General features: G+C 35.8%; 1 protein-coding gene across 1 annotated transcript; it reads right to left on the reverse strand.

Annotated features, from left to right (window-relative positions):
* Window positions 1–3,131: 3,131 nt before the first annotated feature.
* On the reverse strand, window positions 3,132–26,340 carry SH2D1A (SH2 domain containing 1A). The gene is made up of 4 exons (XM_079123453.1): window positions 26,090–26,340; window positions 9,906–9,969; window positions 5,190–5,334; window positions 3,132–4,305 (listed from the first exon to the last, which is right to left on the reverse strand). The coding sequence occupies exons 1-4, from the start codon at window positions 26,224–26,226 to the stop codon at window positions 4,268–4,270; spliced, it is 384 nt and encodes a 127-aa protein (XP_078979579.1). The 5' UTR covers window positions 26,227–26,340; the 3' UTR covers window positions 3,132–4,267.

Here is a 26,340-nt window from a genome sequence, read left to right on the forward strand (position 1 = left end):
ACAAAGAAGAGTAGCTGCTGTGAATTTAAATGCCTCTAGGCTATGACATTTTCAAAGGTTTTACTCTATCCCTTTGATGCTTTTTTAAGCAATAGAAAGAAAATTAAAAATTGCAGAAAATGTGGGGGAAGGACAGTTAGGAGACCAGGGTGCCCAAATGCATTTAGCAAAAAATGGATGTTTGGGGTAGAAGGGGTGTCACTCATAATAGACTAAAAAATACAACAACTCTTCTAAGGCACTATGCCATAAACAATTACAATCCCCATTTGTCACTGTTTTTCACAAGATATTTCCAAGTGACACTGGGGAAATTGGCCAAAAGAAAAAAATCATCTTGATAAAAAATCATCTAGTGGGGCAGATAGAGTCCAACTATCGCTTGCTGAAATGTATACCACTTCAAATTGCTCTGTTGATTTCTTATTTATATATATATATGTAATACACATGTATGGACATATATATGTACATATATGTATATATGTGCATGTGTGTACATATAAACGTATATATGTATATAGTTGTGTGTACACACACAAACATATACACAGATACAGTGAAGATTCATAACCTATCAGCAAAAGGGGGTTGACATTAGCATCACCTGGGGATTTTCTTCAAAATATACACCACACCAAACTCTCAGAGTATTTAAAAAAGAAGAAGAAGAAGTCAGGTGCAGTGGCACATGCTTTTAATCCCAGCAGCTTGGGAAGCTGAGGCAGAAGGATTGCAAATTCAAAGCCAGCCTCTGCAACTTAGCAAAGCCCTGTCTCAAAATTTAAAGAACAAAAACAGAAGGGCTAGAGATGTGGTGCAGGGTTTAAGCATCCCTGGGTTCAATCTCTGGCACCAAAAATATAATAATAAATAATAAAAAGGCAGGGATTCCTACATTGGCAGAATTATTCAAAGAAATAAGGACTTTCTCCATTTTCCTTTCCTATTCACCCTCACTTGTAGAGATCTTTAAATATCAATGTAATCAAATATTTAACAATGTTACTATCTTCAAGTTATATAATTCTATGAGATGGGCTATACGGCCTGCACAGGTTATATAATTCTAATACCTCAATAATCCTCTGAGGTGAGTAGGATTTAGCAAATGAAGTAGTTTACATGGATTTTCAATAACTGAGGTGAAAGGAAAATTCAGGTCTCATGTGTCACTGTTTTTACTCTCTGTCCAATACTGAGTGTGGCACCACCTCCTGTCATCTTGTGAGAGAACAATTCAATTTCTGTGTGTAGAGTGGGGCATGTAGTCAAGATATATATGCATATGTACGTGTGTGTATGTTAATGTGATTCAGTTTGTCACGTTTGTTTTATCCTCATACATGAAAATTTTTTTTTCATTCAAGACCCAAATAACCCCGCCAAGTGCAGTGGCACAAGCCTGTAATCCCAGTGACTCCAAAGGCTGAGGCAGGAGGATGGAGAGTTCAAAGCCAGCCTCAGCAAAAGCAAGGCACTAAGCAACTCAGTGAGACCCTGTCTCTAAATGAAATACAAAATAGGGCTGGGGATGTGGCTCAGTGGCTGAGTGCCCCTGAGTTCAATCCCTGGTACAAAAAACAAACAAATAAATAAATAACCCCGTGATAAGAATTCAACCTTTTACTACAAGTTTGACCAGGGATCCCAAATTATAAAAATGTTCCAAATAGGTAATTTAATTTCGCCGTTTAGCTGCAAACAGTAAAACAATGGTATTCCATTTACTGTAAGGCCAAACAGGTGGGAAAGTTGAATTTATGATACCTTCACAGGAAAACTAGGCATCTTGCAACCTTGAAATGCTCAAGGGCAAATCTGGGTTTTATTATCAATAGACTTTGGATTCTGAGCTCAATAAAATAAATCAAATAAAACATGAGCTAATGTCAAAATATTCTTAATAGATTTGAAAACATTTCTCACATTTAAAAAATTTTCTATCCATTCTGTACCAAAGAGTACCTTAAATCCAGCCCTTTATTTATACCAGAGGACTTAATCAGCAGTATCCTCTGTAGACTTATTCTACCTATGTACTGCCATGAGGTTCCCTGCCTGTAACAAACAATTACCTAAGCTTGTCTCCCAGCTGACCTTATCTCTTAAGAACAAATTTAAGAGGAAATAAACTAGTATTTGATAAGCTGTCATGCTCCTTGTGGGCTTGCTGACATTTTTTTTCTAAAGAGAGGTGTATACTTGAAAATAGATCTGCATTTTTCTACCTCGACTCAGCATCTTACCAGTTCATGTTAGCCTGGCAATATTTTAGACATGGCAAGAATATGACCTTTCGTATAGGTGCAACCTATTACATACTGAGAAATAATAATGATGCTCATGTTGGTAATGCAAAAGTGAAAAAACTTGATGAATAAAAGATAAGGCAAAGAAGATAGGATAGGCTCATCAACTGGAAAGTTTGACAATAGAAAAATCAGAAAAGCACTTATCTTTTCCAGGAAATCAGTCCGGTAAGATAAGTAAGGTAGCCTTCATGAATGCTTTACTTAGTTTATTAATTAGCATCTGTCTCTGAATATTTTTAAGGGAATATTTTAAGACAAATTAGGTAAATAAAGAATTCAAATACTTTATTAGAATGCAAAAAAGCTCTAATAATTGTAGAATGCTTTTTCCAAAAAAGAACCTCAGAAAAACACATGCAAATATCATTCATGTTTTTAAGATTATTCCAGAATGAACAAGTTAGAGGAAGTAAAAAAATACATGTATTAAAAATTTAAATGCAAACTACAAATAAAGTTTATTTAATCATATAAGTTTTATTTTGAATGCAGGCTTTCTGAATTCCTTTACAAGTTAAAGCAAGGCTCTTACTTCAAGAAATGATGAACCACCATGATGCATTACTGTGACCATACTCCACTTTTGCATTCCCATAGCATCCGTGTTAAATACTCAAAAATTAGATCTAACCAGCACACAAAGAGTAACTCTCTCAGCAGTTCATTAATTTCTAATAAAGCTCATGACATTCATGTAAAATGAAGAATTCCAATATATTAGTTTACAGTGATACTTAGCCTTTTCCTATAGACCATGGGCCAAAGTATTTGTGGTGATTCATTCTAACTCTAAAGACAGATCTGCCTACACATTGAGAACCTCACTTAAGTACTTCGGAACTTTTATTGTGGTTTTTTTCTTGTCATTTTTACTTTCCTTTATTTTCTTTTATTATTATTGTCTTCTCGTCCAGCTATACAGTGAATTACCTGGGGGTAGGGTCCAGGTGTTTTTACTTTTGTACCCCCAGTGCACTATTATGTTTGTTGAGTGAGTGAATTCTGGGAGCCTGGAAGCAATTTGGCATATAATCAATCAGAAAAGTAATGAATATATAAATGTGAGAAGAAAATACTGCATATAATTTTGATTCTCACTCAGGTTTCAATCATTCGGAATTGTTAAAAATTAACATGCCATAAGCTTTCCAATGCTTTATAAGGTTACCTAATAGGGAGACTGCTTACAAATCAGTTAATCATGAGCCACAGCTGTTGAAGAGCCCCTTCCAAATGAGTGTTTACATGTAGTACAAACAACTGGGATAGAGAAAAATGAAAAGAAAAATCTGGTCATAGAATTTCAGATATAATCTCAAAACCTGTAAACCAATAAACATTTAAAGCATAGGATTTTAAACTCCAGATTTGTCTGTGAAATTTACCGTCCAACATCAGAACATGGCAAGAAGTTTTCTTTCAGATTTAAACAAAAATTCTTTATGCTTTAGTATTTGTTTTAGCACACTTATTCATAACTCGCAAAAGAGCCTATGACACCATACCAAGTAGAGGACTGCATGTGACAGAGATGAGGGACACCAACACCTTTCTACCATATAATCAAGCAAGAATTTAAAAATCGGTAACTATCAAATAATATTTCACTAAAAATGGAGCTTTTAAAAAATATGGAGGATTATTTTTATTTATACTTGGCAAGAACTGGCATTAATCTATAAAGTATTTGTTATGTTTTAAATTGTCTCCTATTTGTAAATATAATAACTAAAAATAACCTAAGGAATTTTTTTTCCCTATCCTCATTTCAAAACTTCTCATTATCTACAATATCCATTTCAACTTTAACATCAGACTAGATGTTTCCAACACAGGACTATGATGATGTTAGAAATGCATTTGTAGCTCACTGAACTGTATCATCTGCAATATATAAGACTTAACATATATTTAAATTATTGAAAATAAAGTACAAGATGTTTTATTTTTCTTCATGGTGCTTTCAGGCAGACATCAGAATCTCTTCTCCCTAATGAAAATGAATAACAAAAATCAAGAAAAGATCAATTTACAAAGTATTACAATTACAGATTAACTTGGTAAAATTTCCAACAGCTTGAAACTCACAATGATGCAAAGCATTGATAGACTTCAAGCAACTATTATTTAAAGCTGAGTTATAAAGACTGGCATATTGGGGCAGAAAAGAACAATTAGCTAATTTGTGGCAGTGGAACAAAAACATTTACTAATTGAATTTCCTTTTTGATAATAAAATACAATTCATTCTAGCACCACCAATTCAGAAATAAGAACCACATGGCCTAGGCTAACGTTAGCCTTTACATTCTTAAAAAAAAAAAAAAAAAAAAAAAAAAAAAAAAAACAAAACAGTGTACCAGGCAATGGTGAAAGACAGTCCAGGAGTTCTCTGAATTATCCCATCTTTCAAATCATGTCTGGATGACCGAAGTGAAATGGTACTTACATAGCTACAAAAGGGAACTGCTTCTCAGCCTTTTGGCTAAGTTCAAGTGTATATCTATAAAAAGGGACTGAAAGAACAAGATGGGCCAAAAGAGATTAAAATGTCATATCATTTTAGGGCTGGGAATGTGCTCAGTGGTAAAATGCTTGCCTAGTATATACGAGGCTCTGGGTTCAGTCCCCAAGTACTGCAAAGAACAAAATAAAGAAGTGTGACTTTATGGGACTTTTTATATTTTTGTAGTTTTATTAAAAGCTTATAGTATAGCATATTGAAATTATGGCATATAGTCACCTCTCTTGATTTGCTGGCTACATCTATTCATTGTATTTTTGTTATAGAACTTGCAGTTGATTACGTGGTTATGAATAGGCTGACTCCTTAACAGCTTCCAAACCCTGTAAAAAATCAAAAGCAAACCCTACCTGTAGTACCCTGTGTACTTCTAGCGGAGGACTTCTTCTCAACTGGATATTGCAGAGGTATTACAATGCCTTGATCTGGCTTCTGAAATGCTGAAATGAGATTTTTTATTTTCCGGAAAAATCTTTTATGTACCCCAGGTGCTGTCTGGAAAATAAAAGGCCAAGCAAATTATTTACCTACCTCATAATACTACAAAAAGGCCTACAAAATGTAGGAGGGATGCTTAGAGAAGTAACATTTGTGTAACTTCTTCAAATATTTGAGAACATAAAGAAGGAAAAACAACATCCCAGAAGAGCTTACTTTGGTTGGTTGAATTTCCCTGCAAGAAGAGCTAATGAGCTGTCATTTCAGTTCTCCCAAGGGTGGTATTAGTTTGTACAAGCTCTTGCTCATCGCCCTGCCCTTCCTGCCTGCTACCCATCATACATCCTGAACCTCTAAGGGTATACAGGCCATTACCCACAATGAATTCAGCAACAGTGGGGATGCAGTTAAACATAGAAAAAGCACAGATCCTACAGGTCATTAATAAAAAGCCTGAGGAACCCCAAAACAACCAACAATCCCTCGTCCCTGGCATTATTTCGCAATACAAAATACTACAAAAGAAATAAAAAATTGACTGTTAGGATATACACAATGCATGGCTGGTTAGTCCTCATATTCTTTCACTTCCTGTGACCTGCTTCATCCTTCACATTAAAATTTTTCTTCTTTGGGAAACTTCTCTATCCTCCCCCAAACTTCTCTTTCCATTAGCACTGCATTGTGACAAGGTTTTCTCTGTGACATGAAAACAGAAAGCTATATAAGGTCACCTTTATTTATTTGTTTTTAAGGAGATCATTATTTGCAGGTGACTACTGAAATGTTTTTCTTCCCTAACATCAGTTCCTTTGCAAAGATACTGCCTGAAATCAACAATTTCCCACAAAAGTTTATGAGCCAAGCTTTAGTTCAAAACTGTCATTCTACATAAAATAAAATAATATTGCTATGAGCAATTGAACAATGACTAGTTTTTTTTCTTTTAGAAAGTTACTTTTTGGCTATTCTATCTGGAAATTATTTGAGGTGGAAGCTGTTTGTTTTTTAGTATTTAATGAGAAAACATGAAGACTGGCATGCAGACTTCTATCAAATAGACAGTATGCTAGAAATAACTAGACGGTCCATTCTAACTCTTGGTCATTTCCTACGTTGGGGTACGTAATTTTTCATTGAAAACACTGCGGAAGTTCTTTTAGCTCCCAATTAATGTCCATTCATATGTTTCTAGTAGATGTAGAATAGTCTCCCACCCAGCTCAACCTCTATGTTCCAGACACCTTCCTAAGACTCTATTGAGACTTCATCCAAAGCAACACGGTTCTAATAAAGTCAGGGTCAACAGCAAGAGGAGAAACTGTACTCCCCTCTGTGGAAAGACTTCAAGTCACACATCTTTTTAACTATTCCAGTGATTCATAAAACCATTTATCAACAGAAGCATCATTTTTATGGGGACTGATTATCCATGCTGACAGAGAAGAATGACAGCACTGCATGTGTATAAATAATTTCAATTTGGAATGCAATATTTTCTTAGCACATGATTGACCTAATTTATAGTGTTTTGCTTAGATGAATAAGTAAAATTATTTAGTATGCACTGATCTCATGATCAAATACCCAGAAAAGTCCAAAGGCACTAAAGTTGGCAGGGAGAGGTCAATACATTCTTTACAACGTACTGCTGACAATTCACATATTAAGAAACGATAGTGGTCTGGGACCTGTGGCTCCGTGGAAGAGTGTTTGCCTAGCATGTGTGAGGCACTGGATCCTATCCTCAGCACCACATAAAAATAAATAAAGGTCTATCAACAACTAAAAATTTTTTTTAAAGAAATGATAGTTAGCTATATTTAGAATTTTCTAAATTAACAATTCAGCAAATTTTTAGCCTGAGTCACAGGAGCTAAGTTAATAGCTTAGACTAAAAGTCTACCTAAAATTAAAATACACAAACTATTTGTCTTTTGTAATTAACTGGATCCAAGTTTCAATTTCATCCCACTGCTCAAAACAAACCTCAGACTTGCTTAGATTTCTAGCATAATCTTTTCACAAAGAATGGCATGTCACTGCCACGATTCTTCCTGCAGTGTGGCAAACTAAAATGTTGTTCCAAAAAGCAGTATAAATATCTATCATTTATCCAATTTTGAAAATACATTTACCACAAAAATAGTACCACTGACAACTCTCATCCTGTCACTGAACTCAACTGTTATTCAAATCTGTACATTTCCCATACTGGCACCTCTTAGCTATCCAAGGAAACATGTTTTGGATCACAGCTGGTCTTCAATATGCTCTAGAGAAATTTTTTCTAGTCAGGTGATATGAGCTCCGAGAATACACATTAGTTTTATATTCACCTTAGCAAAACACAAGAGGGCAAATTTAGCAGACAGAAAAAAATGTAATATGCATTTCAAAAATTAAGCAATTTTTGAACTGTTTTGTATTGGGGGATAATCCATGCCAATCTTCTGCTCTCTTGGTGCAGATAATTGCAATATCATTATATAAACAGGGTCAGATCAAACAGAAGGAGGAGGGGGTCTTTATGTTCAATAAACCCTCTCTTTAACTTGATCACAAGGGTGTAACAATCTGCATATGATGTTATGCTTGAAATGGAGGAAAACACGTTTAAAAACAAGGTTGTTAAACCCTAAGAATCTAAGATCTTTCTTATAAAAAGCATTTTTCAGCAACTAAAGTGTACTTCTCTAGAGACAAGGACAATATCTAGTCAAATTGTGTGTGTGTGTGTGTGTGTGTGTGTGTGTGAGTGTGTGTGTGTGTGTGCACACGCATATGTGTATATACATATATTTGTAACTATCCTTCATGATAAATGAAGTTTAATTTCTTATTTAATATCTCTGCAGTAATACAGAGAATTTCAAAAAATAAGCAGGTATAGTTTTGATTAGAAATGATATTGCTTTTCCTTTAGTTAGTATTACAGCATTAATTATTCTAGTATAAAGTAACAGTATATTTGAAAACTTGCCCTAATACATCTCAATAGTTCAAAATATTTGTAATCTCTAATTAGTACTTTCAAATTTACTGATGAATTTGTAAAGCTTCGAGATTTTAATTTTTTTAAATGCATACTTTAGGGTTTCCTAAATGCATAAACTAAGTTCTTAATAAAGGTTGATATTAGCATTTAGGTTTCCAAAAGTTCATAATGAAGTATTTTCATTATAAATATGGACAGCAGTAAAGAGAATCCATAGAAAACATATGTAATTTAAAGTTTCAGTAGAGTCCTCAGTGATTGATAAGAAGTGATATACAATACTATGGAAATAGATTTCACTCTATAGGCATTTCTTATAATGGTACGGTGAGTTTCAAACATTTTCAAAGTCACAAGAACTTTTGTTCTAAAGAAATCTTATTCTGAGCCCTAGATCATAAGTAAAATAAAAAGGGAACAGCTCAGATTGAAGCCAAGGTAGGTACCAAGAAATATACCTACTTACCTCCTCTTCTTCTTCTGCACCCACCCCAGAAACCCCAATGTTCCAGACAGATGAGCACTAGGATTTTGTAGGGCATATATTAAAAACACAATATTTCCCCTTCTCTATTCCAATTCTCCATAGGCTTCTATCATGGCTCAGCTAGACATGCTGCCTCCTCACACACAGCATCATTTTCCACCCTAATACTTGGAAATCCTCTCTTTGAACTTCCAGGTAACTTAGCACTGGACTAATGTAATCACTTTGCTCAGCAATTTTCAAGAGTTCGCAGTTTTGCAGGTTCACTATGTGACTGACCCTATGGCTAAAAAATTCTTCATATGCATTATCTCAATTAGTCCTGAAAATGAGTCCTTTGAGTATTTTCAAGTTCATTTTACAAATGAAGAAACTGATTCACAAAACAGTGAAGTAACTTATCCTAAGTCTCAGACCTTTTGGGGAAGAATAGAGACCAGACCTGAATGGAACTTGGATGTACTTGACAATGAAGCCCACTGCTGTTTAATTACATGTTATATCTCTGAAAGATTTTATAAACTCCTAGAAAAGAGAAATTTGTCTTTTTTTAATTCCCAACAGTTCAAAACTTCTATTGGGGTCATTCAGAAAATGTCTGATTTAATTATTTTATTTTTTCCTTTTTCTTTTCTTCTTCTTCTTTTTTTAAACAGGGATTGAAACCAGTGGTGCTTAACCACTGAACCACATCCCTAGTCCTTTCTATTTTTTTATTTTTTTCAATTTTGAGACTGGGTCTGGCTAGGTTGCTGAGGCTGACTTTGAACTTGAGATCCTCCAGTCTCAGCCTACCAAATTGCTGGGATTACAGGCAAGCCCCACTGTGCCCAGCTATTTCATTGACTTTTATAGGCTTTTTGAAACTTCATTTAGGCACTGAAAGTTTGACACAATCTTTCAAGTTTTTTATCTTTCCCCAAAGTCAAATCACTCCACACAATGGTGGCTGAACAGGACTGGGACCAAAATTCTCTAAAGATTTCTTAATAAGTCATGAAAATTTTTGGATAGAAGCTTTAGTGATTTCAATATGATGAATATTTTGATGATGTTTAATATGACTTCTCTTTTATAAAGCCAACCTAAATTTCAAACACCTCCTGATACCCACAGAAGCAAAAGTAAATAAAAGAGCTATACCTCAGCACTCCAAGAACCTGTTTCTGTCTGGGACACTCGGTATGTATAAATGTAACCTTGATACCTGTGAAAGAATAAATGTCCATTACTAAAAATTCCAAAAGAACAATGAATGCTCCAAATTTGAGTTTACTATTATATATAAATGTCATATATACTACGATGCACAAGTATGGTGCCATTGTATTCATAGGAAGCAAAGGCCAGCAAATCTACCTTGCTTACATATTGTATATGCCTAAGTGCAGCTTCCAGAGAGCCTTCCTTCTCTTTTCATGTTTTTTAAAACTGGGAATTCACGCTTCTAAGGATTTTTCTAGTTGGTAGACTGCTTGGATGGAAATGAACTAGAGACATGTTGTAATTGATAAAAACCATGATTTATTAAATAGGTTTAACAAACTATAGTCTTATTGTTTTTAAATATACAGAGGGCCATAAGGTGAAAATTTTTCACTGGGATAAGGACTACCAGGCCCACTGAAATTAATAGTAATATTGATATTCTTAGTTATAAAAATAATATAATAGTAATATTATAAGTATATAATACTGTAAGAATATAACTCTTCTTAAATTACCATTATTTATAACAGAGTAACATATTACTAAATCACTCTATATAACATTACAATATAGTAGTCATAGTAATTGGAATTTTAAAAGAATTCTGTACTGTGAAATATTATTCAGTCTTAACAAAGAATGAAATTCTGTCATTTGCAGCAAATGGATAGAACTGGAGGACATTACATTAAGTGAAATAAGTCAGGCACAGAATGACAAACATCACACATTCTCACTTATATGTGGAAGCAAAAAAGGTTGATTTCAAAGAAGTACAGAATACAACAGTAGTTACCAGGGAACAGGGAGGGTGTGGAAGAGGGAAAGAGTTGAAGAGGGTGGATAATTAGTACAAGGATGCCATTGAATAGAAAGAATTAATTCTAATGTTCTATAGCATGGCAGGATAACCATGGTTGAAAACAACTATAACTGTATATTTCTAATTAGCTAGTAGAGAGGATTTCACATATTCTCAACATAAGGAATGATAAATGTTTAAGGTGATGGGTGTGCCAGTTACCCTGATCTGATCATTATACATATTGTACACATGCACTGAAATCTCATACAGTATCCCATAAATTTGGACAATTATTATGATTCAAATAAAATAAGAATGTGTTAATGAGAAAAAAGGAGTGCTACTAATGTATTTGAAAAAGTTTTTCATTTTAAATGCAGTCAACAACCTCCCTCATTATTTAGTTTATGTGCATATTGCATATCTATACAATTGGTTTCTATTATGCCAAGATTTTCACATGTTGCATTAGTCTGCTCAGCTGCCATAAAATATCATAGACTGGATGACTTAAGCAGCATAAATTTATTTCTCATACTTCTGGAAATTAGTAGCCCAGGCTCAAGTTACCAGGAAGAAAGCTTTTATTCTCAGGTCTTGTCTCTTGACTTGTGAGCAGCTGACTTCTCCCAGTGTGCTCATGTGGCCTTTCCTCAGTGCTTGAGTACAGGGAAAGAGAGTAAAATCTCTCTCTTCCTCTTCTTACAAGACCACCAATCCTATCAGACTAGGGCCCTACTCTTATACCTACATTTAACCTTAATTGCCTTCTAGAAAACCTATCTCCAAATACGGTCACATTGAGGGGAACTGATTGAAACATGTTTTAGGGGCACATAATTCAGGTCATAGAATTTCATCCCTAGCCCCTTGAAAATACATGAAAATTATATTCATTCCATCCCAAAAGGCTTAACACATTGCAGCATCAACTCTAAAGTCTGAAGTCCAAAGTCTCATCTAAATATCATCTAATCAGATATGGATGAGATTCAAGGTACTATTCACCTCAAAGCAAAATTTCTCTCCTATGAAACCAAGCAAGTTACATGCTTCCAAAATGCAAGGGTACAAGAGACGTAGGCTAGATAATCCTATTCCAATAGATGGAAATTAGAAGGAATAAAGGGATGAGAGGTCTCAAGCAAATCCAAAATATAGCAAGACAAATTCCATTAGAACTTAAGGTTACTGAATAATCTTTAGTTCAACACACTGCCCTTTAAGCCCATAAGAATAACAGAGTCACCTTCACATCTCCGTGGAGCCGCATCCACCCCACTTCGTTGGAGAGTCAGTCCTGTCCATGCTTCTCTTTCAGTCCTCAGTATTGCCCTTTGGCACAACTAGCCTGTGCACTCTGGGTCTGTTGTGGGAGTGTTAGCCTTGGTGATTTCTCTTTTTTGGGGGGTGGGTACCAGGGATTGAACTCAGGGGCAGTCAACCACGGAGTCACATCCCCAGTCCTATTTTGTATTTTATTTAGAGACAGGGTCTCACTAGGTTGCTTAGTGTCTTGCTTTTTCTGAAGCTGGCTTTGAACTCACAATCCTCCTGCCTCAGCCTCCCGTGCCACTGGGATCATAGGTGGCGCCACCACACCAGACTAGCCCTGGCAATTTCTGAATTGCCTTCAGGTCATTCTTTCCTTTTCTTGAAGGATGAAGCATGTTTGCAGTCAAATAGGTCTATCATGCCATCTTGTTCCTTTTGCTACAAACTGTCAGTGTGTCTGTAATTTGGTCCAAACTTCTTCATGGATTCTGCTGAGATATCTAGTTAACATCATGGCTACTCTCCTTAAGGAGTGAGTAAAGTCACACCCTTGATGTTCTCTTCAGAACAATTTTTCTCACTTTTTGCAATGTAAATATGCTGAGAAGCTGGGCACAGTGGTGCACACCTGTGAATCCGAGTGGTTCAGGAGGCTAAGGCAGGAGGAGCACTACTTTGAGGCCAGCCTCAGCAACTTAAAGAGACCCTGTCTCAAAATAAAAAATAAAAAGGGCTAGAGATGTGGCTCAGTGGTTATGGGCCCCTGGGTTCAGTTCTCAGAGGTCCTTAAGCACTTAATCTTTGCTTACCAATTTCTTCTTCAACTAACCTCTCTTCTTTTGCATTTTACTATAAGCAAACCAAAGGAACCAAGTCACCCCTTAAAAACCTTGTTTAGAAATCTCAGTTCAGGGAGCTGAGAGTGTAGTCCAATGGTAGAGCTCTTCCCTACCCTATGTGAGCCTTGGGATTCCCAGCATGAAAGAAAGAGAGAAAAGAAAGAGAGAGAGAGAGAGAGAGAGAGAGAGAGAGAGACCTCAAACAAATATCCAATTATCCAATTTCATTGCTCACAATTTTATTTTCCACAAAATACCAGAACACAGTTCAGTTCTTTGCCAGTTTATAACAAAGATCATCTTTCTTCCAGTTTCCAATGATATGATCTTCATTTTCATTTGAGACCTCACCATAATGGCCTTTACCATCCATAGTTCTACCAAAATTCTATTCATTGTAATAGGATTTCTCTAGAATGCACCCAAAATTCTTCCAGCCTCTACCCATTAACTAGTTCCAATGCCACTTCCACATTTTTAGGTGTATGTTACAGCAGCACCTTATTCCACAATACCAAAATCTGTGGTACTAAGCTTGTTTGCTATTACACAATATGGTAGACTGTGTGACTTAAACAATTTATTTCTTAAAGTTCTAGAGGCTGGAAAGTCTACCATCAAAGTGCCAGCAAGGTAGGTTTTATTCTCAGAACTTTTTCTTGGCTTGTAGGCAGTCACCTTCTTGTGGTGTGCTCCTATGACCTCTTCTTAGTGTGTGTCCTTATAGTCACCAGTCCTATCATATTAGGGCTCAATCCTTATGAACTCATTTAACCTTGAGTACCTCCTAGATTTCCTCACTCAAAATACAGGCACATTAGTATCAGAATTTAAACATGAATTTGGGGGGAACACAAGTTCATAGCACATGCATTATCTCCTTTGGATCCCACAAAAATTCTACAAGCTTTATATTATGAAACTCATTATAAAGAAACAAATTTTGAAAAGTTAAGCAACTAAAGCCAGAGCAGAAATCAAGTAGCAAAGATAGGACTTGAATCAGATCCATTTGCTTCTGGAGCTTGGGTTCTTGATCCCTCCTGCAATGGATAAAAATTCATTTCAGGATATGTGGTAATGCTATTGAATTTGCCTAATAAACTTCCTCAAATTTTAATAATTAAATTTATTTTAGCTGGTTAATAAGAACATAAAAATTACATATATTGGACTGGGTTTGTGACTGAGTGGTAGAGTGCTTGCCTAGCACACGTGAGGCACTGGGTTCAATCCTCAATATTACATAAAAAATAAATAAATAAATAAAGGTATCATGTCCAACTACAACTAAAAATAATTTTAAAATAAAAATTGCATGTATCAACAGGGTAATGTGATGTTATGATACATGTGTACATTTTATAATGCTTAAATCAAATTCAACATGTCTATCTCCTCAAATATTTATCATTTCTTTATGTCAAAAACTTTCAAAGTCCTCTCTCCTAGCTCTTAGAAAAGTAAAACACATTATTGTTATCTATAATCACCCTACTGTGCAACAACATGCCAAAACTTGCTCCATATCTATTTGTAACTTAGTACCCGCTGATCAACCTCTCCCCATCTCTCCCTCCCCCACCTGTGTTTCCCAGTCTCTGATAACCAACATTCTACTTTCAGTCTCTATGTGATCAACTTTTTTAGATTCCTATATGAGTGAGATCATGCAGTACTTGTCTCACTGTACCTGGCTTATCTCACTTAACATAATAATCTCCAGTTCCATTCATGTTGTCATAAATGACAAAATCTCATTCTTTTTACGACTGAATAGTGTTCCATGTGCATATGTACCACATTTCCTTTATCTAGTCATCTGTTTATGGACACTTAAGTTGTTTCCCTATCTTGGCTATTGTGAATCATGTTGCAATGAACATGGGGGTGCAGATGTCTCTTCAACATATTAATTTCATTTTCTTTAGATAGATTCCTAGTAGTTGGATTGCTGGATCATAGAGTATTTCTATATTTAATTTTTTGAGAAGTGTTTTCCATAATGGCTGTACTAATTTATATCCTCACCAACAATGTGCAAGTGTTCCCTTTCCTCCACATCCTCACCAGCACTTGTTATCTTTAGTCATTTTAGTTATAACCATTCTTATTGAGTGAGGTAATATGTCATTTGGTTTTGATTTGCATTTCCCTGATGATTAGTGGTGTTGAACATTTTTCATAATTTGCCTAACAAACTTCAAATTCATTGAAAAGTAAGGTAAACTTCATACTGAATTATTTTAAATTTTGAATCTGAATCTGAATGTGAATTAATAGAGTTTTATATAATATAGTTTCTATTTGTTATTTATATATTTTTTGCTTTCAGGGGGTTTTGGATTTTTTTTCTTTCTTTTTTTTTTTTTTTTTTGGTACCAGGGGATTAAACCAGGGGCTCTTAACCACTGAACCACATCCCCAGCCCATTTTTTGCTAAATTTTGACTCAGGGCTTCACTAAGTTGCTGAGGTTGTCTTCAAGCTCACAATCCTCCTGCTTCAGCTTCCCAAACCACTGGGGTTTCAGGTGTGCACCACCATGCCTAGCTCTATTTGTTGTTCTTGAGCACATGTTTGGATCAACAGAGATCTTTGGTTAAGACACACTAAAATCTGGTTAAAAATCAGTGTTTTCAAAGTTAAAAAAAGATGATGCTAAAGTATTACAAAGACAGGGCCATGCTTGTGTCAATGACCACATTTGCTTTAACTCCCTTATAAAAGTAAAAGTCTTTAAAATGTGGGTTAAACACTATCCCTTTAACCTATATTGATCAGCAAAGATGACCTAAAAAACAAAGAAATACATCTAAAATATTCTAATTAGGTTCATTTGATTTCTGACATTGAACAAAATGTCAGTTTAACTGCTGGTGTGATCATAAGACGTTTCATTTTAGTTATGAAGATTTGTCAGAATGTGTAGATCATATATAACATGCTGAATAAATATAAAATATGACACTGTTAACGTCTTTTTGTTTTATTTTGTTTTGTTTGTAGCCATGGAAATCTACCATAAAGCCCACTTATTTTAGTAAATCCTATACAGGGAACAAGTAAATAGATTTGATTACCATTTTTCACCATTGAATTTGAAACATAAGCTTTAAGTTACTTTCTTCAAGCCACACAGCAAAATGGAGATGAAAGTAGGGAATCAACATAGGTCTTTACTTTCCATTTTCCCAATGGGAAGCAATTAATGGCAAAAATTTAGCAACATGAAGGGTGGTATGGAAATGCAGTTTAAAATGTCCACAATGCAAGTAAAATGGTAAGCAACTGGCTTCCCACATTCTAAAGCAGTGAGTGTCTAAAACATACAATGAATCTATCTCCTTACCATCATTCAGCCTCATTTAGTCAAAATAAATGACTGTTTTCAAAATTGTTTCCTAACGAATCTGATCTTATCTCACTTTCAGTTAAGCAGCAGGAACCTAAGTACCACTTCAAAAGTTCTTACCTCCTTCAGACTCTGAACAACTTGGTGTCAATGGCACACAAAACTTCTCATGATTAATGCATCTAATATTAACAATTTCCTCCCCCACCCCACCACCACAAACCTCTCAAATTTCTGAATGGGCAAAATAGTTTTGCCCCTCAAATGAGCCAGCAATTCATGACTTCCATTTTTAAGTCACTTAAGTAACTGACCAAGGATCTCCTGTAGCCAATTCTCATTATAGTGTGTCATGGATGGAAGATGCAACTCAGATTGCATTCCTAGGGTAATAGCATTGGCATCACCTAGGAGCTTATGAAAAATGTAGACTCTCAGACCCTACCCCAGATTTGCTGAATTAGAATCCATATTTGAACATTTCCATGGGAATTGTATAAACATTAAAGTCACAGAAGAACTGATTAAAGTACAAAGAGAATGTCCATGCCTTATTGGCAATATTGATGATAACTTCCCCAAAGTCAAACTGGCCTATTCCATTTACCCAGGGTACTTTATACCATCTCTCCCATAGTCACTCAGTGTATGCTTTAATTTAATTTTATTATAATATATGCTGTTTCAGTCTTCATAGAGACATGTTACTGAACCATTTACCTACTTCTTCCCAAACCTAATTTCATAGTTCTATTTTCTATAGCTTGTAGTACAAAAAGTAATTACTTATTTACTGTACTGGGAATTGAACCCAGGGGCACTATACCACTGAGCTACATCCATAGGTCTTTCAATTTTTTTTTTTTAATTTTTGAGACAGGGTCTCATTAAGTTGCTGAGGCCACCCTCAAACTAGCCATCTTCCTGTATTGGCCTCCAGAGTCACTGGGATTATAGGCATGTACCACTCTGCTTGGCTCCCTATGGGGTCAAGTGACTAAAACAAACTTTTAAACAAAAATACCCCATAGAATTATAATTTTGCACTTTACAAATAATAAATCAGAAAAATAAGTTTATACACTTGTAATCCCAGTGGTTCAGGAGGCTGAGGCAGGAGGATTGCAAGTTCAAAACCAACCTCAGAAATTTATCAAGGCACTAAGGGACTTAGTGAGACCCTGTCTCAAAGTAAAATATTAAAAAAAAAAGTGGGGATGTGACTCAGTAGTAAAGTGCCCCTGGGTTCAATCCCCGGTACAAAAGCAGGGTGGGAGAGAATGTAGTGTAATTTTAACTTTCTTTCCCCATTAATTTGTTTTGTGGACTTGTTGATAAGTCTGGAATTTAAAATTTATCATGAAAAAAATCCAGGAAATGAATAATTGGTAGAGATCCATGGAGTTTTAAAAAATTGTTAGTATTATTTTATTTTCATAACTAATATTTTGTATTTTAATGACCACATGCTTGTATTTATCCTGTCTTTGCTGATATTAATATTTGTCTGTATTTCATCAAAAGCTGCCCCTAACCCTCTAAAAAGTGCTCAAATTAGAAATACACAAGAAGAAAACCATTCAACTTATTTCTTATTTCTCAGTGGGTCAGTGTGGGGTCAGATCATGATTTCGAACTGACAAAACCACATCAATTCCTTCCCAGTTACCACTTCAAGGACTACACAAAAGAAAAGAAAAGGCTTAGCTACATCTGGCTTCTTTGTGGCACTGCAAATAAAACAAGCTAGTTCCCTTACTGTCTATACTAAGTAACTGTAGGTACAAAATCCAAGGCACAATCATGTGATTGATTTTTTAAATAAATATTTTATATCCAGAGGAATAATAACCTATGTAAAACCATCATCTTTGAGACTATGTTCTGATTCAAAAGATTTCTGAATTTCCTACAGTGAAAATTTCTTTCAGAGTGAATCTGAATTTTTGGAATAGTCAAAAGTCATTCAGCTTCAAAACTAATGGTAAAACTGTATAATATCAGTTTTGGTAAGTCAGAACAATAAATTTAATCTCTTCTCCCTCTGAACTGAAACTAAAGTTTTATTTATGTACAATTTTGATGGTTTAACTTTTTAACAATTTTGTATAGATATCTTACCTATATTAGCCAACACTTATTAGGTAACCTTCTACACATGAAATCATGTAATAATCCTTGTAACAACACTATGAGGTAGGTACTATTATTATCTCCATCCCCTGTTTTATAGATAAGAAACCCGAGGCATAGGAAGTTCAACCTGCTTAAGGTAAAATATCAAGTAAAGGGTCAGAACTGGGATGCATATTGAGAGGATCTAGCTGGGAGATTGGGCTCTTAACTGGCATTCTATGATGCTTCTGTGATACAGGAAGGGATGTATTAATAGATGGGTCTTAAAGGCAATTCCAGAAGCATAATTCTCAAAAAGAGAGGGAATTTGCTTGGACATAGGACTGGAGTTGTGCACTGAGGGAGAGTGCACGAGAGGGAGCCAAAGGAAAAAAGCCAGGTGAGGAGCCCAAAAGAGGTCAACCCAGAATACCTACTTTGCTTAAGCTAATCACATCTTCATACTAATTTTGCAACTTCAATTTTACATTATCAACCAAAATCAGCATTTGGTTTAATTGCCTGTGAATTGCTTATTTGGTGGTTTATATGTGGTAAATGTGAATTCTAGGCTGGTATTGAAGCTCCCTCTGCCATTAATGAACTGTGCTCAGATAATTCCAAATAATTTTGGTAACAAGTTATCATGAAGATGTGACACCAATACATATATCCAACAAAATTCAAAAACTAAATGCAACTTAAGTTGTAGTTTCTCCCTAAATGAAGTTAAGTTATAATGTCAAGTTCTTTGCCACACTGTTCCCCTCTATGCATTATAACTGATAAGCTGGAATTTCATCACTGCTCCTCCCCCATTTCTCCAGTTATTTGATAGGCACTTTGTTCCTGGTCATTCCTTTAAATCTTCCTCCTCCTCCTCCTCCTCCGCCTCCTCTTCCTCCTCCTCCTCCTCCTCCTCCTCTTCTTCTTCTTCTTCTTTTCTTCCCTCTTCTTTGTTCTTTCTTCTTCTTTTTCTTTCCTCTTTCTTCTGTTCTTTCTTCCTCTTCTTCTTCTTCTTTTCTTCTTCTTCCTTTTTTTTTTTTTTTTTGTTACTAGAACCTGAACCCAGGGGCACTTGACCACTGAACTACATTCCCAGTCCATTTTTATTTTTTATTTTGAGACAGGGTCTCACTAAGTTACTTAAGGCTTCACGAAGTTGGTAAGGCTGACCTCAAACTTGAAATCCTCCTGCCTCAGACTCCAAAACTGCTGGGATTACAGGCATGCACCACCATGTCTGGCTCCCTTTAAAATCTTAAAAGACAAAAAGATAGTTATACTTTTACCTAAATATACATATGTCAAATGGTTTTATTATGAGTCCATGAGGCAAAAGAATCATAATAGCTTTCTTCCAAATCTTCCATCAGATAAGTAGCAAAGTTAAATATGTATAGAAGGATGATAATTATGAAAGTAAGTTGTCTCTTCAAGCTAATATATAAAGTATTTTAAGTTAGTTTTCCTCTCTATACCATCAGTCAATCCCAGTGGGCAGTCAGGTCTTTCCCAGTGGCTATATCTACATTGAGGATAAGAAGGGAAGAAATGAGAGGGAACACATGTACCTCAATGAAAAGAAACATAATATACCTAGAAAAAAAAAGCAATAATAGATATTGGTGTGGATGTGGGGGAAAGGGCACACTTCTACATTGCTGTTGGAGTTGCAAATTGGTGCAGCCACTCCTTAAAAATAAAAAAATAATAATTAAAAAAAAAACAAAGGAGGAGGGGTCTCTTTTTGAGGTGGTAAGTTCTCCACCACCAGCCCCAAGGTAAAAGAACCAGACAGGGGCTCCAACTTTGAGTAAATAGATGGTCCAAATGTCCTCCCAATTAGACTCTAGGAGCAGTGTCCTCAGATCCTCATGCTACTGGAAGCCTGAGGTCTACCAGGCATACCACAAAAATGCAAGTCCTTCCTTTTAGTCTTATAGGCTAATAACCTCAATTTCTTACATACTGCTTTTTTTTTAATTAGAGCTTCATAGTTATTCATAGTTTTGGGGTCATCCTGACAAATTCATACATGCAAGGAAATTGATTTCAGTTCATGGTCCCCTCTGTTCCCTCCCCTTTCCCCACTCCCTTCTCCTTCCTCTACTAGACTTCCTTTCGCTCTTCTATTAATTTGTATTTGATTGGTTCTTAATGTAATCATATCCTTTCCTCCTCCTTTCCTTTATTTTACTCTAGCTTCCAAATATGAGAGAAAATATTTGACCTTTGAGTTTCTGAGTTATACACTGGTTTTTATGTGAGTGAAATCACATTGAACCAGCAAGCTGTGATTCCATGTTTCCTATTTGCTTCATATCAATTTTTCATTAAGTTCTTCCTGCCTACCCAGAATTTGGATTGGATTGGAGAGGTAGGGTCATTTCCCATATCCAATTAGACTAGTCTAAAAAGTTTGCAAAACAAGTTACTTTTAAGTCTAACTGGTACTTTTGTTCATTTTCCATAGAAATTATCCTTTCCTGTACCTTTCCTGTACATTCTGTGCACCATCAGGTATGCTCTCTGCACATTGACTTTCTCTGAATTCTCACAACCCAATAAGCAATGCACTTTTTTTTTGCACTCTTTATATTCCCATTTTAGATGAGGAGATTGAGGATCAGAGAAGTTAAGTAGGCCTGTAAACTGCTACTGCAGCTTATAAGGAATAGTGGTCTAAACCCTGATCAAAAATTCTAAGAATTATCCTAGTCCATTCAAATTTGAGGAAGCCGGCCTAGCCTCTCCTGAGACTTCCTGTTCAGCAAAGAGGGAGGTTCTACAGGGAGGTTCTACAAAGGACGTTGGAGCAAGGTCATATAAATTTGGGGATTCCCAAGGTAGTTTGAGTGCATGGTCCTGCTTTAACGAGAGCAAATTGGGGACACATCCTGTTCATAATAGGGAGGTCTGCGCTGTGGGAAACTGATCTGATAGACTGATTAAGATGTAAAATGAGCATTTGTTTGATCAATAATCCTATAGCTAATATTCCACTCACAAAAGCAAAACCTCAATATAGAAGGGCAAATGTGCAGGGAAAATGTAGGGGAGTTGGGATGCAGTTGGTTTTATTTTATTTTACTTTTTTTTTGGTATTAGCAAAAACATGGACTTTCTAAGCTATGAAATAAAGGAATAAATCAAACACAGAGAAAATTAGTATTAGATTTTGTCACTAAAAGTGTTAATTTTTTGTGCATCAAAAAAGTAATGGCAAACACCACACTGACAAAGGATATCTGCAATAGATCAAGAATTTGTGTGGATGTATAAGTGTACATAGACATAGAGTATATATTATATATACATATGTATACATATAGAAATGTATATATATTTCTGTTTATAATGTATTAAGAATTATAGCAGTCAATTTTATTATATATTTGGTCAAATAAGTCCTCAAGTGTTCAATGGGATTCCTAAAATGAGTGTCTTGCCTTCTAAAGTAGTTTCTAAGCAACTTTCTTAGTAATTCAGTTTGAAAAATTGTGCTAGAACCTAAATACAGTACATTAAATGAGAAAAGTACACAAACTGTCAATTCATGAATGAAAAAATACAGTTGCATAACCACCACATAAAAAGACACTCAATTGCTATTCAAGGAAATCTAAAAAGTGAAAAATAGAGTGCAAATATAAAATAAAGAATGAGACACCAAATTTCAAGAATTATTTTTTTAACAAGAGTACCCATTTCTAGGAAGGGTACAGTAAAACAGGCACTCTCATGCATTACTAGTAAGTATATAAACTGAAATAAAGCACTTAGGAAAAAAATATTTGGTATATATGTAAAGAATCCCAAACCATTCATATTTTGTGCCCTCAAAATTCCACATCTGAAAATTACATAAGGAAATAATCATAAATACAAGGAAACCTTGTGCTCTGAAATATTAATCATGATAAATTTTATAATTTAAAAATGAATTGTTCAAATGTCCAAAAATAGGTGCCCAGTTAAGAAAAATACAATATGTTCAGTAGCTAGCTGAACTATCATGCAGCCACTAAAAATAATGCCTTAAAATATATGAGTGGATTTTTTTCATGTTAAGTGGGAAATACAGCAGAATACAATATCATAAAAGCATACCCATGCTTGGAATTGCCATTTATCTTATTAAAATAAAGAAGAATGCTCACTTAATTTTCAATGGCAGTTGTCATTAGGTTATTAACTCTAGATGATTTTTCCCTCAGTTCCATTAATCTATGTTTTTCAAATTTTCTATCATCAATAAGTATAAGTCTTTTAACAGACTTATGCAAAAATCAAAATTAATTTAGAGAAAATAGTTGCAAGAAAAACTAGTTATTTGAAATCAAGGTGAGCAAGTCTATCAATAGGAAACTTCTTTAGTGCCTTAAGAGACTCTTTTTTAAACCTGATCAGAAAGAAAAGCCACATCTGAGAGCCATGATCAGAGGGTTCAGAACTGGGCAAAGGGGCAAGAATAGTTTGAGAGTACAATTTGAAGTACAGTTTGAAAGGCATTTGAAATTTGTATCTCATCAATAAAAATACAGAAACTAAAGCTCAACCAAACCTTCTTGATTAATAGGAATAAACAGTGGAGAATGAGCAAGCATTCTGGGTAAGCTCTGTAATCAATACATGTTTATTAGCTATACCTTGTTGTTCATGCATATATGCCAAAATTTACATTGTTATTTCTACTGTTTATTGTAGGCATAAATGTTTTGGTTTTAAATGAGTTCATAGTTTATTCCAAAATAAAATTTGATTTTATAATTACCGTGTAATGTCCAAAAGAAGGAAGGAAACATTTATGTTCATCTAAAGGAACACTCAGCTCAAATAAGTTGAGAAACTCTGATAATGTCATTGCATCACTGTCTTCCTTCTGCAGCAGTCTGGCTATTGCCATAAAGCCCCATAAGACTTTGAAGCTCCAGTGTGCCTATCATTCTGAAGACACAGTAAGAGAACTCCCAACTTGCCTGCTATTTTCTGCTCCTTCATGAGGAGGATTTCATGGGGAACTCAGAGTCGTAAAACTGCGTTTATGCAAGATCCAGTTTAGGTAGAAACTTGAGTATCTGAGAATTTCCTGCCAGCCTAAGTTAATTCCTCATGTGGTTCTGTCCTACATGGTCAAAAAGCTAAAGGCCTCCTCTTGAATATTTCACTTATTGCAATGTTTTGAGACATTAAGACATAAATTACTATTCCTGTTTTATAAATATGGAAACTGAGGCCCAGAAAATTTGAGTAACTTCCCATACCCTGGCCTTCTGATATCAGTCCAAAGCTCTTTGCAGTAAAGAATAGAATTTGCCCGAACAGTTCATTCATTTAATTCAAAAATATTTGCTGAGTGCCTATTAGAACCTAGGAATGTGCTCCTGGTACCAGAAATAATGTTTCTGCTCTCATGGAGATTACATTTTTGCCTGAGATCCCAACAATAAATAAGTAAACAAGTGAATGTCAGACAGTTTGAGGCCCCTTGGAGAAAAAAATAAGAGTGTGACAGCGACAAGATGAGGGCACTAATTCTAGATAGGGTGGTCATGGAAGTCCTCTCAGAGGAAAGAACCGGTTGAACAACTATGTGAACCAAATGTATATTTGGCAGAAAGAACAATAGCAAAAAAATTCCTAACTGGGAACTACACGTAATACTTTTGAGAAATGGCCAGGTGACTGTTGAGGCTGAATCCTTTGATTTATCTTGTCACACACTGTCTCCTGCCCTCTCTCACCTGCTCAGACTTCTTTTGAATCCTCACTTTTCCTCTAGGTTAAGGAGTTAAGTTACCTCTTTCATCATCAGCTTCCCTAAAACAGCTTATTTTGTTTGCTGATCACTCCATCTTTTTTTGTTGGGGGAGGGCGGTACCGGGCATTGAACCCAGGGCCCTTAACCATGGAGTCACATCCCCAGTTCTTTTTATTTTTAATTTTGAGACAGGGCCTCACTAAGTTTCTGAGGTTGGCCTCAAACTTGCAATCTGCCTCAGCCTCCTGAGTTGCTGTGATTACAGGCATTCATCACTATTCCTGGCTTTCCTTCATCTTTTTTTGATAAGATAAAGAACATAAGAATCATAGTTGGCTTTCATTGCCCTTCCTTGGACCCCTCTTAAGAAAAACAATCTATGTTTTTTTTTTGTTTTTTTTTTTTTTTTTTTTTTTTTTTTTTTGGTGCTGGGGATCGAACAAAATAACAGAATGAATCAAACAACATTGCTCTATGTAAATTTATGATTACACAAAGGGTATACCTTTACGCCATGTACAAACAGAGAAACAACATGTATCCCATTTGTTTACAATAAAAAAAAAAAAAAAAGAAAAACAATCATATAAGCAAAACATCAAGATGCAAGTTCAAGAGATTGAATAGCTTCCACGTGTTCACCTTGAAGACTTTATGACAAATGTACTTAAGCATGACCTGATAACTGCCACAAACAAGGCTTGACCATTTTCAAACCAACATACAAGGAAAATCCTCTACCACCGGCCTCAGTATATAATCTCTCTTCACTGATATATAAAGCACTTCAAAATCTTGCTGTGTATCATCAGATACTGACGTAACTACCAAGCATTTTCCTTTGTTTTGTTTCTGTCTAGATCCTACTGTGCAGGACTGGTGTTTTCATGGGTATTCTTATCCTACTGACAACAATAACTGAGCTAGGTCATTCCATACAAATATGCCCATGAGAACTAAATGAAATCAACTGAAAAGAGAAGGATATTATAAAAATAATATCAAGAGCTTATATTTACCAAACATTTATTATGTCTCAAGTCCTACGCTCATTTTTATGTGCATTATGGAATTTAATCATCACAATCCTATAATACACATTATAATATAGTATCTACTTAATAGATGAGAAAACTGAGGGTCTATGAGATTAATTTGCTGAGGTCACAAGCCTAGCATCTAACTAGTGCAAGTTTAGGTCTCAGAAATGCTCACTTCTACAGCGCTGGAGCAAAGAGATAGGCACATCTGATTCAAAATGGGCCTTAGACTGAGACATGCCTAGACAAAGAACAAAGCTGAATCATAACAAGGGTGTTTTCCCCTCCACGCTCTTTACAACTATTGTCAGTTCCAGCTTTTATCAAGAAGGGTCTTGTTTCTGAAACGTCCTGCCCCCCACACTATTCCTCTAAATGAAGCTAAATAAGCAGATTCAGAGAGGTAGTTTACACACACACACACACACACACACCACCCCTCAGCATTCTGACTTAACCGGTATTGCATTCTTAAAATAATGGACTCCATTTCTGCCTCTTCCCTGAATTTGATTCTCTTCCTTTGGGATAACACTTTCAAACCCGTTTATAGAAAGCTGGAAAGCTGGAGAGAGGCCTTTACTTCTCTCAGAAGCTGGTGACCTCTACTAGACATCAAAACAGAAGTCCAAAGCCCAGGTCTTGCTCAGAGTGAAGGTAAATTTTAGACAATGTTTGCCCAATGTAAAGGCAATACAGCCACCACAAAAGACCCTAGTGAAGCCCATCTGGAAAGCAGGAGGCTTAGGGGACAAAATCTCCAGAGAGAGATTTTGGCCAAAGCACCTTCCATCATTTCCCTGGACCAAATCTGAGGCATCCCAGGGGCCATGAGATGGGCCTTGGAATAGACCTCTGTGTGCTTGGCTTCAACCCACTACCACCTATACCCTTGGCAGGCTCAGGGCACGCCACAATATACTTACAGCACACACAGGCAGTACACGCCTGGGACACTCTCGCTGTCCCTCAGCAAGTAGCTGCCATCCAGCCCTGTGGCGAGCAGGAGCTTCTCTCCAGTCTCCCTGCTAATTTTCCCATGATACACAGTCACTGCATCCATGACCTGGTGGACTCTTGGGTGGGCCCACGCAGGGGACTGTAAAAGGGAGATATCTCTGCTGCTGCTGCTGCTGCTGCTGCAGCCAGGCACGAGTCAGCCACCTGACTCCCAGTT

The sequence above is a fragment of the Sciurus vulgaris genome (genome assembly GCF_902686455.1).
Source record: "Sciurus vulgaris genome assembly, chromosome: X".
In the NCBI taxonomy this organism is placed as follows: Eukaryota; Metazoa; Chordata; class Mammalia; order Rodentia; family Sciuridae; genus Sciurus; species Sciurus vulgaris.

What these genes read in the sequence shown, in the direction of transcription:
- SH2D1A (XM_079123453.1), bottom strand. Translation starts at nt 26,226, where the DNA reads ATGGATGCAGTGACTGTGTATCATGGGAAAATTAGCAGGGAGACTGGA. An exon ending in GTGTACTGCCTGTGTGTGCT is followed by an intron (nt 9,970 to 26,089) that starts GTAAGTATATTG and finishes ATTCTTTCACAG; the next exon opens with GTATCAAGGTTACATTTATA. An exon ending in CAGGTTCTTGGAGTGCTGAG is followed by an intron (nt 5,335 to 9,905) that starts GTATAGCTCTTT and finishes TTTATTTTCCAG; the next exon opens with ACAGCACCTGGGGTACATAA.